The 11,480-nt window shown below is 34.2% G+C and overlaps 1 protein-coding gene across 2 annotated transcripts; it reads left to right on the top strand.

Annotated features, from left to right (window-relative positions):
- Nucleotides 1-5,210: 5,210 nt before the first annotated feature.
- On the top strand, nucleotides 5,211-11,139 carry LOC107863319 (homeobox-leucine zipper protein ROC5). 2 transcript variants are annotated; one of them, XM_047408616.1, is made up of 10 exons: nucleotides 5,211-5,280; nucleotides 5,390-5,457; nucleotides 6,714-6,928; nucleotides 7,013-7,130; nucleotides 7,225-7,914; nucleotides 8,164-8,265; nucleotides 8,357-8,569; nucleotides 9,609-9,783; nucleotides 9,863-10,224; nucleotides 10,330-11,139. In XM_047408616.1, the coding sequence occupies exons 3-10, from the start codon at nucleotides 6,723-6,725 to the stop codon at nucleotides 10,720-10,722; spliced, it is 2,259 nt and encodes a 752-aa protein (XP_047264572.1). In that variant the 5' UTR covers nucleotides 5,211-5,280; nucleotides 5,390-5,457; nucleotides 6,714-6,722; the 3' UTR covers nucleotides 10,723-11,139. The 2 variants fall into 2 exon arrangements, with proteins under 2 accessions (XP_047264572.1, XP_047264570.1); XM_047408614.1 differs by lacking the exons at nucleotides 5,211-5,280; nucleotides 5,390-5,457 and adding an exon at nucleotides 5,928-6,628.
- Nucleotides 11,140-11,480: the final 341 nt, after the last annotated feature.

Below are 11,480 nucleotides of genomic sequence, written 5' to 3'. Positions count from 1 at the left end.
GTTGTTTTGCTTTATCTTAAAAAAAAAATAAAAAAATCTACATTGTCCCTATTTTCTTATTGTTGAAAATTTTGGTCTTATTTTTTAGTCATTCTTGTTTGAGTTATTGATGGAGATGGGCAGATGGAAAAAATATTTCTTGTTGTTGAAAATATTTTGGTCTTCATTACTAATTTTTTATGGATTTTGATTAATAAAAATGGAGAAGAATAAGAATGAAAAAGAAATTAAATAAAAATTAATTTTAAATAAAAATACACGTGTCAATATGTCATTGGCGTGTGTATTACACTTTTTACTTTAAAACTGGGTATAACATTTTGGGGGGAAATTAATTCCACTTTAAAAAAATTCAGGGGGTAATAGGACCCCCGCAAAGTTCAGTATGCTCAACTGAAAATCTGGTCAAAGTTTAGATATTTTCGTAAGTATTATTCCAAAAAATTATAAAGGTAAGTTTGACTGACTGTTACTAAAGTTGAATCACTAGAATATGGCGGGTTGACAAAATGTCTATTAATGTCAGGTATCTTGTTAAATGTTGAACTTGATAAAAAAAAAAAAAAAAAAAATGCACCACTGGCGTTAACAACTTTTTTTTTTAGAAAGAAAAATCTCTATCTTTAATAATTTTTTTGAAAAGCACAAACACATATCCGTCATCATAAATTTCTATAGCGTGATTTATAGATTAATCAAAACAGTGAAATAGGCACATAATAAAAAAAAAAATTATTAAAGATAAATTTGATTAATTGTTATTAAAGTTGAATCACTACATAATATGACTAGTTTACAAAACGTGTATTAAGCGCCACTATTGTTAACAATTGTTTTAGAAAACCATCTTTATCTTTAATGGATTATTTTAAAAAAATGCAAATACATGTCCATTAGCAAGACTTATAGATTAATCGAAACCTTGAACATAGCCACAACCAGAAAAGGAATAAACTATAAAAGATAAGTTTGATTGGGTGTTACCAAAGTTGAATCACTAGAGAATATGAAGAGATGACAAAACATCTATTAACGTTGAATATCTCATTAGGCGTTGAACGTATTTGAAAAAAGCACCTTTATCATTAACGATTTTAAAAAAAAAACTCACTATTTCTATTTTTTTTTAAAATAAAAAAGCAAAAATACGTTCGTTATCATGGATTTCTATAGTGCGACTAATAAATTAATCAGAACAGTGAACATAGCCACATTATCAAAAGAGGAATAAATTATAGAAGATAATTGATTGTTACTAAAGTTGTATCACTATAGAATATGGCGAGTTGACAAAATGTTTATTAATGTTGAATATCTCGTTAAGCGTTGAACGTAACAATACTTTTGTTTTAAAAAAAGTGTTACAATCATTAACGATTTTTTAAAAAAAGTATTACCACCATTAACGGTACTTTAAAAAAAAACGCAAATATATGGTCATAATTATGGATTTCTATAGCGCAAATATAGATTAATCAGAATAGTGAACTTACACATAATAAAAAAAAAGGAATAAATTACAAAAGATAAATTTGATTGATTTTTACTGAAGTTGAATCACTAAATATGACGAGTTTACAAAACATCTATTAACGTTAAGTGCCTCGTTGAGTCTTGAGCGTGACATTTTTCTTTTTAAAAAAGTGTCACTATCATTAATGATTTTTTTAAAAAGGCTCAAAAACATGTTCGTTATCGTGAATTTTTGTAGCATGAATATAGATTGATCAGAACCGTGAGCATAATTAGATAATCACAAAAGGATAAAATTTTGAAAAAAAGTTTGGCTGACTGTTACTAAAGTTGAATCACTGCAAAATATGGCAAGTTGCCAAAACTTCTATTAACGTTAATATAGATTGATCATAACAGTGAACATAACCACATAGTCAAAAAAGCATAAAAGTATAAAAGATAAGTTTAATTGACTGTTACTAAAGTTCAATCACTATAAAATATGGCGAGTTGCCAAAATGCCTATTAATGTTAAGTGCCTAGTCAAGCCTTTATGTAACAGATTTTTAAAAAAGTGCCACTATCATTAACAGTTTATTTTTTAAAAGAGTGATTATCATTAACAGTCTTTTAAAAGAAGCTTATAAAACATCTATTAATGTTAAGTGCCTCGTTGAGCCTTGAGTGTAGCATTTTTCTTTTGAAAAAGTGTCACTATCGTTAACGATTTAAAAAAAAAGGCACAGATACTTGTTCATTATCATGAATTTCTATGGCACGAATATAGATTGATCAGAATCGTGAACATATTCAGATAGTCATAAAAAGATAAAATTATGAAAGATAAGTTTGACTGACTGTTAGTAAATTGAATCACTACAGAATATGATGAGTTGCCAAAACTTCTATTTACGTTAATATAGATTGATTAGAACAGTGAACATAACCATATAATTGAAAAAGAATAAAATCATGAAAGATAAGTTTGTCTGGTTGTTGCTAAAGTCGAATCACTACAAAATATGGCGAGTTGTCAAAATATCTATTAACGTTAAGTGCCTCTCAAGCCTTGAAGTAACAGATTAAAAAAAAACCGCCACTATCGTTAACAGTTTATTTTTTTAAAAAGTGATTATCATTAATAGTATTTTAAAAGAAGCTTATAAAACATCTATTAACGTCAAGTGTCTCGTTTAACCTTGAGTGTAGAATTTTTCTTTTAAAAAACGTCACTATCTTTAACGATTTTTGAAAAAAAGGCACAAAAACTTGTTCATCACCATGAATTTCTATAGTGCAAATATAGATTGATCAGAATTGTGAACATAACCAGATAGTCATAAAAGGATAAAATTTTGAAGGCAAAATAATCTTCTGGACCCCTATACTATGTCGATTTTGTAAGTTGGACACTTCTACTTATATGTTTGTCATCTGGACCCCTGAACCAACTAAAAAGCAATATTTTAAATCCTTTGACTGCTGACTTTACCTATGTGGCATTAAAATGCTGACTAGGATAAGGAGAGTGATTAAATTAGCCTATGATGTAAGTGGGAGTCAATTTTATATTAAAATAATTTTTAAAAAAATAAAAATAATATTAAAATTTTAAAAAATAAATTTTTTATTTTTCTCCATTTTTTTTTATTTAAAATATTTTTAAATTTTAAAAATAATAAATTTAAAAATAAAATGCCCCCCTCCCCGTCCAGCCCACCCCAGCCTTCACCCTCATTCAGCGTCATTCCTCAGCCTCCTCCCCGCGCCCAACCACCACCCCACCCCACCCCCACCCCCGTCCAACCCCCTCCCCCTCTTCCTTACAAGAGGCGTAAATTGAAGAACAACAAAAAATAAAGGCAAAAGTGCAAATGACCCCATATACAATTGTACATCATTCTAATTGAAAGCAAACTTAAATGTAAGCACAAGAGGTTCACGGTTCGATTTTCAGAAATTTAAGGCTCAGAATTTTACATTTTTGCTCAGACAAAGAGAAGACAACCACGCCATGGCTGCAAAATCATCAGTTGCACGCAAAAGAGTAAGCCTTGTTAAAATTTCCCAACTTTCTTTTGAGAAGGCTACATTAAAAACCAAACACGGATGACATTCATCATAAAAGCATTTCCTTTTGTATCAAATACACCCTTGTAGAATAACAATACAACACAATAGGTAACAACCATCCAAATAAGTTACAAAAGTAAAATTGAAGCTCAGATTTGTTGATAAAACAAGAGAATTAAGACATCGCCATGGCTGCAAACCTCGGATTACGTCTAGGTCGCCCAGCCAAGATACGTGCCTCTTAATATTTATATATTCCTAAAGAGGGTCTGTGGTTGATATTGTTGTTGTTCATTGTTAAAAAAAAAAAATTGTTGTTTTACTTTTTAAATTTTATTTTATTTACTTTCTCAACTTAATTTTTTTTATTTTGTTTAGGATTAATTTTGTAATTCTTATAAATTGTTAAAGATATTTAAATAAAAATTGAAAACTCATTATGCTTGTGTATGTGAATTTATAGTTAAATCTTTAAATTAATTGGAGAGAAATTTCAATTATTTAGAATAAATTTGATGTTTAATTAAATTTATTGTGTTTGTGTATTAGAATTTATAATTAAAAATTTAAATTTATAGTTGAAATTTAAATTTATAGTTGAAATTTAAATTAATTTAAATTAAAAATTTATAAAAAGAATTTATTTAATTAAATTTATTTTAATATTTAATTTCTTATGTAGCATTTTAAAAATAACATAAAATTTAATGTAATACTTAAAAATGACGTGACGGCTGACATGACAACTGATGTGGCGAGAGTGTGTTACACTCACCAAAAAAGTGTTTAAAATGTTGCCTTTTAGTAGATTTAAGGGTTCAGATGACAAACATGTAAGTAGAAATGTCCAACTTATAAAATCGATATAGTACAAGAGTCCAAAAGATCATTTTGCCAATTTTGAAAGATAAGTTTGATTGACTGTTACTAAAGTTGAATCACTACAAAATATGGCAAGTTGCCAAAACTTCTATATTTGTTACTAAAGTTGAAACACTACAAAATATGGCGAGTTGCCAAAACTTTTATTAACATTAATATAGATTGATCAGAACAGTGAACATAACCACATAGTAAAAAAAGAATAAAATTATGAAAGATAAATTTGACTGACGGTTACTAAAGTTGATCACTACAAAATATGGCGAGTTACCAAAATGTCTATTAACGCTAAGTGCCCCGTCAAACCTTGACGTAACAGATTTTTTAAAAAAGCGGCACTTTCGTTAACCGCCTATTTTTAAAAAGAGCGACTATCATTAACGGTATTTTAAAAGAAGTGCAACTATCACTAACGGTATTTTAAAAGAAGCGCGTCTGTCACTCCTTAAAAGAAGCGCAACTATCACTAAAGGTATTTTAAAAGAAGCGCGATTACCATTAATGATATTTTAAAATGAGCACGACTATCATTAACGATATTTTGAAAAAAGCTCAAACACTTATTCATTACCATGAATTTCTATCGTGCGTATACAGACCGTAGAAAACAACGAACATAGACACATGATCAAAAAAAGAACAATTTGAGACCCACGGCCGATAAACTCGCCAACTCACTAGTCCGAAAATCCATCTGAGAGGCGGATTATATCAAAATCCTATTTAGGAAAGTAACCCTATTCCCCCCCCCCCCACCCCACCCCCCCCCCCCCATTTTTACCTTACTGTCGCTACTATTTATATCCGCTTAGAAAAGCAAAAATATTCATTATTCATTGGAACAGTAAAGAGTGAAGTTGATAAACAATTGTAAGTAATTAAAGTTTTTTTATTTTTATTTATGTTGTTTCCTTTATGAATTATCACTGGTTTTGATTTCACATCATTTACATTTGTTGTTCTTTGTGTTTATTGAAAGGGAATCGAGACGTGGAACTAATTAAACAATTGTATTGACTAGCGTGTGATACGCGATCCGTTACTCTGGTAAGTCAGCTCTTAATCTGCTAAGCACCATTTACATTTTCATTTGAATTTAATTAATTCTTTGTGTGCATTTATTTGTAAACTCTGATTAATTTATTAATCATCTTCGTGGGGATCCCCAAATGAGCATCTGAAGAGAGAGAAAGAGTGTGTGTGTTTGTGCGTGTGGATTTCCAATAGGTCCACACAGAACCTGAAGCTTTTATATTTACTTTATACACAGAAATAATTTTATAAAAGCCTTTTTTTAACTTTTAGCGTATGAGTGGAGTTGTTAATAGTTTTTTTTTTTTTTTTTTATAAAAAGGTTATGCACTTTTTTGTGTGTTGGATTTTTTAATCCGTACAAGGCTTTTTTGGGTCTGTGATGTATGAAGAGGAGAAAAAGGGGTTGTTTCTAAAGAGTCAACACAGTCTTTTTCTTCTGATTTTGTTGGTTTCTGCAGTTTAATTTTGTAAGGTATTGAAAAGTCCACATATTTTTACTAATATTTTATTTTATTGTTTTTTTTTTTTAAAAGTCTTCACTTTGTCATATACTCTTTCTTATCTGTTTTCTCCTTAGCCTCATTTTTTAAAAACCTTTCGTTTTCCTTCTTTATGAGTACTGGTTCACTGTTTTTACAATGCCAGCTATAAGTGGTCAAAACCCATATCTTTGATTGAATGAAATACTAGGGTTTCCTTTTTATTTTCTTGTTTGGCCAACCCATATAGTAGTATAGGGGGAAGGTGTAATAAGGGTTCTTGGTTGTCCTATACCAACCCCTTTTGGTTCTTCTTAAATTTTTTGGGTTTGGGTTGGTGAGTTTTGTTCATCACTTTTTATTGGGTGCAAAATCTTGGAGTAATAAAGAGTTCTTTTTTGGGGGTGTATATATATATATATGATAAGTTTCTTGGTTGTGTTGACGGAAAGTTGAGATCTTGAAAGTGATAGAGAAGAGTGGTGTGTGTAACAAAAAGTTAAAGATTTTTATTTTTGGGTTTGATGAGTTTTGGAGGCTTCATTGGTAGTAGTAGTGGTGGTGGTGGTGGTTCTGGGGTTTCGAGATTGGTGGGTGATAGTCCATACGAAGCCATGCCTACTGCTACTGTTGCTCAGTCACAACTTATCACATCATCTTTACCTCAGTCTATATTTAACTCTTCTCCACTATCTCTTGCTCTTGTAGGCCTCCTATATTTTTTTGTGTGTGGGGTTTTGTTTCTTGGGATTTATTAGTTGAACTGATATAAGTTGGATGTATTTGCAGAAACCGAAGATGGAAGGTGCAAGTGACATGAGTTTGTTAGCGGAAAATTTTGGTGCTGTTGCAATGGGAAGGTCGGATGAGAACGATAGCAGGTCCCCTAGTGACCACTTAGATGGTGGTGGATCGGGCGATGATATGGAAGCTCACGTTGGTAGCTCATCGAGGAAGAAGAAATACCATAGGCACACTCCATACCAAATTCAAGAACTTGAAGCGTATGTGTTGTGCCTTTTCATATTGTTATCTTCATAGTTTGTTTGGATTATTTTTGAAATTTTTATCTGTGATTGTGCGGACAGTTGTTTTAAGGAGAATCCACACCCTGATGAAAAAGCTAGACTTGAACTTGGTAAGAGGTTGTCGTTGGAAACCAGGCAGGTGAAGTTTTGGTTTCAAAATAGGAGAACTCAGATGAAGGTAAATGCCACATTGACATTAGTTTTCTTGAATTTGTTTGAGCTTGTGTGAGATTTGGTTCATTGATAGATAAGTGAAACCTACATTGTTTCAGACCCAATTGGAGCGCCATGAAAATTCAATGTTAAAGCAAGAAAATGACAAACTGCGCCTGGAGAACATGGCAATGAAGGAAGCTATGAGAGGGCCAACTTGCCACCAATGTGGTGGCCAAGCAATTCTTGGAGAAATACACATGGAAGAGCATCATTTGAAGATTGAGAATGCTAGGCTGAGAGATGAATACAATAGGATCTGTCTTATGGCGAACAAGGTTTTGGGCAGGCCTTTGTCATCTTTCCCTAGTCCAATGCCAGCTGGAATGGGCAACTTTGGTTTGGAACTTGCTGTTGGAAGAAACGGCTTTGGTGCTATGAACTCTGTTGACGCTGCATTGCCAATGGGACTTGATTTTGGTAATGGTATCTCAAGTGCTACTATACCAGTGATTTCACCTAGGCCCATCCCCAACATGACTGGTATAGATGTATCCTTTGATAAGACTGTGTTAATGGAGCTTGCTTTTGCTGCCATGAATGAGCTGGTTAAGCTGGCTGAGATCAGTGGTCCTCTGTGGTTTAGAAGCTTGGATGGAAATGGGGAAGAGTTGAACCTTGAGGAGTATGCTAGGTCTTTTCCTCCGTGTATTGGCATGAAGCCTGCCAACTTCACAGCAGAAGCAACAAAGGCAACTGGTACGGTGATGATCAACAGTCTGGCCTTGGTGGAGACTTTAATGGACACAGTAGGTTCCTTCATCCTTTTCCCAGTGCCCTCGTCCTCATCCTGAAACCTGTAGTTTAAATTTTGATTCCTTTGATCTATTGCTGAATGTGAAAAATGTTTTGACACAAATTTTCTTTTTTATTCAAGGGATGTTGAATTAATGGCTGCATGTTCATTTGATTAAAATAACTTTTCAACTTAAAAAAAGCATATTGTGGGCTTTTCTTCTTGCTTTCCATGTAGTAATATGTAGGTTCCTCTGATGCAGAGTCAATGGGTGGATACATTCTCAAGCATTGTTGGCAGAACCTCTTCAATGAATTTGATCTCCAGCAGCTCGGGTGGAGGCAGGAATGGCAATTTGCAATTGGTATGTTTTTGTTATTTTGGTGGAATTTACCCATCCTAAATTTCTTTTCTGGTCTGTCCTGCAATAGAGGTCTAAAAATATTGACTTGTAGATCCAAGCTGAGTTCCAAGTTGTATCTGCTTTAGTTCCTGTCCGTCAAGTAAAATTTCTACGCTTCTGCAAGCAACATGCTGAAGGTGTCTGGGCAGTGGTGGATGTGTCTGTTGATGCAATCCAAGAGGGTTCACAACCGCGTGAAGCTGGAAACTGCAGGAGGCTCCCCTCGGGATGTATTGTGCAAGACTTGTCCAATGGATACTCAAAGGTACTTAGTGCGTATATGTTTTCCCATTTAGTATCGCGCAGTGCTCCATAGGTGTTCATTGTAGATTTTTTTTTGTTGGTTTGTTTATTTATTTATTCATAGTGAAGGTTATCTTGTCATTTTGTGTACTTAGTTTTTTTTATCTGTGCACTTCATACTATTTCATTTCGGAGTGTTGATTCTTTTGACCTTTGCTTCTGAAATATATTTTATTCTTAGCATTTTTTGGAAATGCTGTTAGTAAAATAATTTGACAGTTGTAGCCTAAGAATCTGAACCTTCTATTGTTATTTTATTCTGTGGATGCTTCTGCAAGTTTATTGATGTTATCATCAAATTCAAGGCTAGGTTTTTAAATATTTGCTTGATTAGGCTTTTGCCAGGTTAGAAAATTGGTAAGTCGAGGATATCAACCTTACAGTATTGCAAGAAGCCTGAACTCCTTTTTCTGCATCTTGAACTTATAAATTTATGATCACTGTGTGAAGGCAAAGCCTCGGTAGTTCATGTTAACTGTATAAGCGATATAGTTTGATGCTTCTGTCCCCCCTCTCTTACACGTGCTTGTGATCTATGTTTGCATGGTGTTCACTTGCTACCACTTTTGTTATTTAACCTCAATATAGACTTGTATTGCACTCTTCCATTTTAGAAATTTAGAGGTTAAGTTATTTGTGTAATAGTAATTCCTTTAACCTATCCTCTTATTTTCTCTCCTTAATTTTCTTGCAAAACCACAGCTTTTCACATTTTGCACCGAGTTCCGGATTGTGGTCCACTGCTCTTTGGGATTTGTTGATTATTAAATAAACCTTTCACACTTTGAACTCATTTATTGCTCACTTTTGCTACCCCATCTTCTTGAGTGCTTAGAAACAAGTAACTCCTAATCATTTCCTTGCAAAACCATGATTGTCTTGAGTTGCTGGTTAACTTACCTAAGTTGCCTCTACGCAGCACAGTAGATTTCAAAGCTTATCTTAATATATTCAATTTCTGTGTACAAAACTTCTAGCAAAATTTTGACGGAAAATTTCAGGTTATTTGGATTGAACATATGGAATATGATGAGAGTACCATCCACAATTACTACCGCGCTTTCATCAAGTCTGGCCTGGGCTTTGGTGCCCAACGGTGGATTGCCGCCCTACAAAGGCAATGTGAGTGCTTGGCAATCATCATGTCTTCTACTGTGTCCAGTGGGGATAACGCAGGTACCACATCATATTGTTCATTGAACCCTCTCAAACTTTTAAATGATAATGGATTCTTATTAAGTTCCATTATTGGCAGTTGTTGGTCCCAGTGGTCGGAGAAGTATTGCAATGCTGGCTCGACGCGTGACTTGCAACTTTTGTGCTGGGGTTTGTGGAACCTTTTACAAGTGGGAACCAATCCAATCAGGGAGTGGAGAGGAGACTAAGTTGATGATGAGGAAGAGCGTTGGTGAACTTGGTGAGCCTTCTGGTGTGATGTTGAGTGCCACCAGGACCATCTGGCTGCCGATAACACATCAACGTTTGTTTGACTTCCTGAGAAATGCACAAACAAGAAGGCAATGGGATGTCTTGTTCCATGGTGATGCCATGCACGAAATAGTCCACATTGCCAAGGGTCAGGATCTTGGCAATAGCATCTCTCTCTATCGTACTAATGTGAGTGATGCTTGTTTGGCTTTTAGAATTGTGTCACAAACTACAACTTAGTGCACTTACTATTAACCCTTGAATTCTGAACAAGTGTTTTGGCTTGACTTGCAGGTGACTGGTAGCGATGGTAATCAAAGTAGTATGTTGTACTTGCAGGACTCCTGCACTGATGTGTCGGGTTCAATTGTATCATATGCAGCTGTTGATACTGCACAAATGAATGTTGTGATGAGTGGTGGAGATTCCTCCTGCGTGACTTTCCTGCCATCTGGGTTTGCCATAGTTCCAGATTGTTTTGGGAATTCCAACGGGGTTACTAGCAATGGAATGCTTGAAAAAGAGGATAATGGGGGTAGGAACAATGGGTCTTTCTTGACTGTGGGATATCAAATATTGGTGAATAACTTGCCTGGAGGAAATCTCACTATGGAATCGGTCAACACCATTAACTCTTTCGTCTCCCGTACTCTGGGTGGTATCAAAACTATTTTCCAGTGCAATTAATCCTCAAGTTTGTAATGCCATTCGTTTGTTGGATTGCAAGTTTTAGGTCTTTTTGTTTTCTGTGGTGCATGTTAAGACGTCAAGTGTACAAGGTGATATAGTACAAGAGGAGGTTTGAGTCAAGAACGAACCGAGGTAGTTCCGTTCCTCAGGAGGATGACTACACAAAGGCAGCGAGGAGAGGAGATAGGTGTGGTTCGGGTATTGACTTTGGTGCCCCTTTAGATTGTTGTGTGGTATGTTGTAAGCTTGCTGTCTGTTTTATCTCTTGTTGGAAAAGATACATTACAGGGTTTGTTCTTTTTTTTTTTTTAAATTTTTCCGTGTCTGAATATTAGTTGTGTTCTATGGGTGGCGTTATCAAACGCTCTAAACTCGTTTGGATGGTTTTAATATATATTGGTTTTCGTTGTGTTAACCGCTATCTCATTATGATTTTAGTACTGTTTTACAGTTGACACCTTCTGTGGGGCACTTTGATTCCATATGGTATTTTGCAAGGAATACTTGCCCCATCAGCAAATACTTGCCCCATCAGCAAAGTTATTATCTTTGCTACATATGGTATTTTGCAAGGGATGCCTCATCAACAAAGTTATTATCTTTGCTGCTCACTTTTCTACTCATCAAATCAATTATCCTCCATTTTCATTTATATCTTCTTTTTTAAATTTCTCCTTTTCTTCTTCCTCCCTCTGTTTTTTTATTTCAAATCATATACTCATATTTTTTCACCTTGATTTGAACCCTTTTCAGAT

Source organism: Capsicum annuum, chromosome 3 (assembly GCF_002878395.1).
Source record: "Capsicum annuum cultivar UCD-10X-F1 chromosome 3, UCD10Xv1.1, whole genome shotgun sequence".
NCBI lineage: Eukaryota > Viridiplantae > Streptophyta > Magnoliopsida > Solanales > Solanaceae > Capsicum > Capsicum annuum.
This window is presented reverse-complemented; position numbering and strand designations above follow the sequence as displayed.

What these genes read in the sequence shown, in the direction of transcription:
- LOC107863319 (XM_047408614.1), top strand. Translation starts at nt 6,449, where the DNA reads ATGAGTTTTGGAGGCTTCATTGGTAGTAGTAGTGGTGGTGGTGGTGGT. An exon ending in TGTCCAATGGATACTCAAAG is followed by an intron (nt 8,570 to 9,608) that starts GTACTTAGTGCG and finishes GGAAAATTTCAG; the next exon opens with GTTATTTGGATTGAACATAT. An exon ending in TCTCTCTCTATCGTACTAAT is followed by an intron (nt 10,225 to 10,329) that starts GTGAGTGATGCT and finishes CTTGACTTGCAG; the next exon opens with GTGACTGGTAGCGATGGTAA.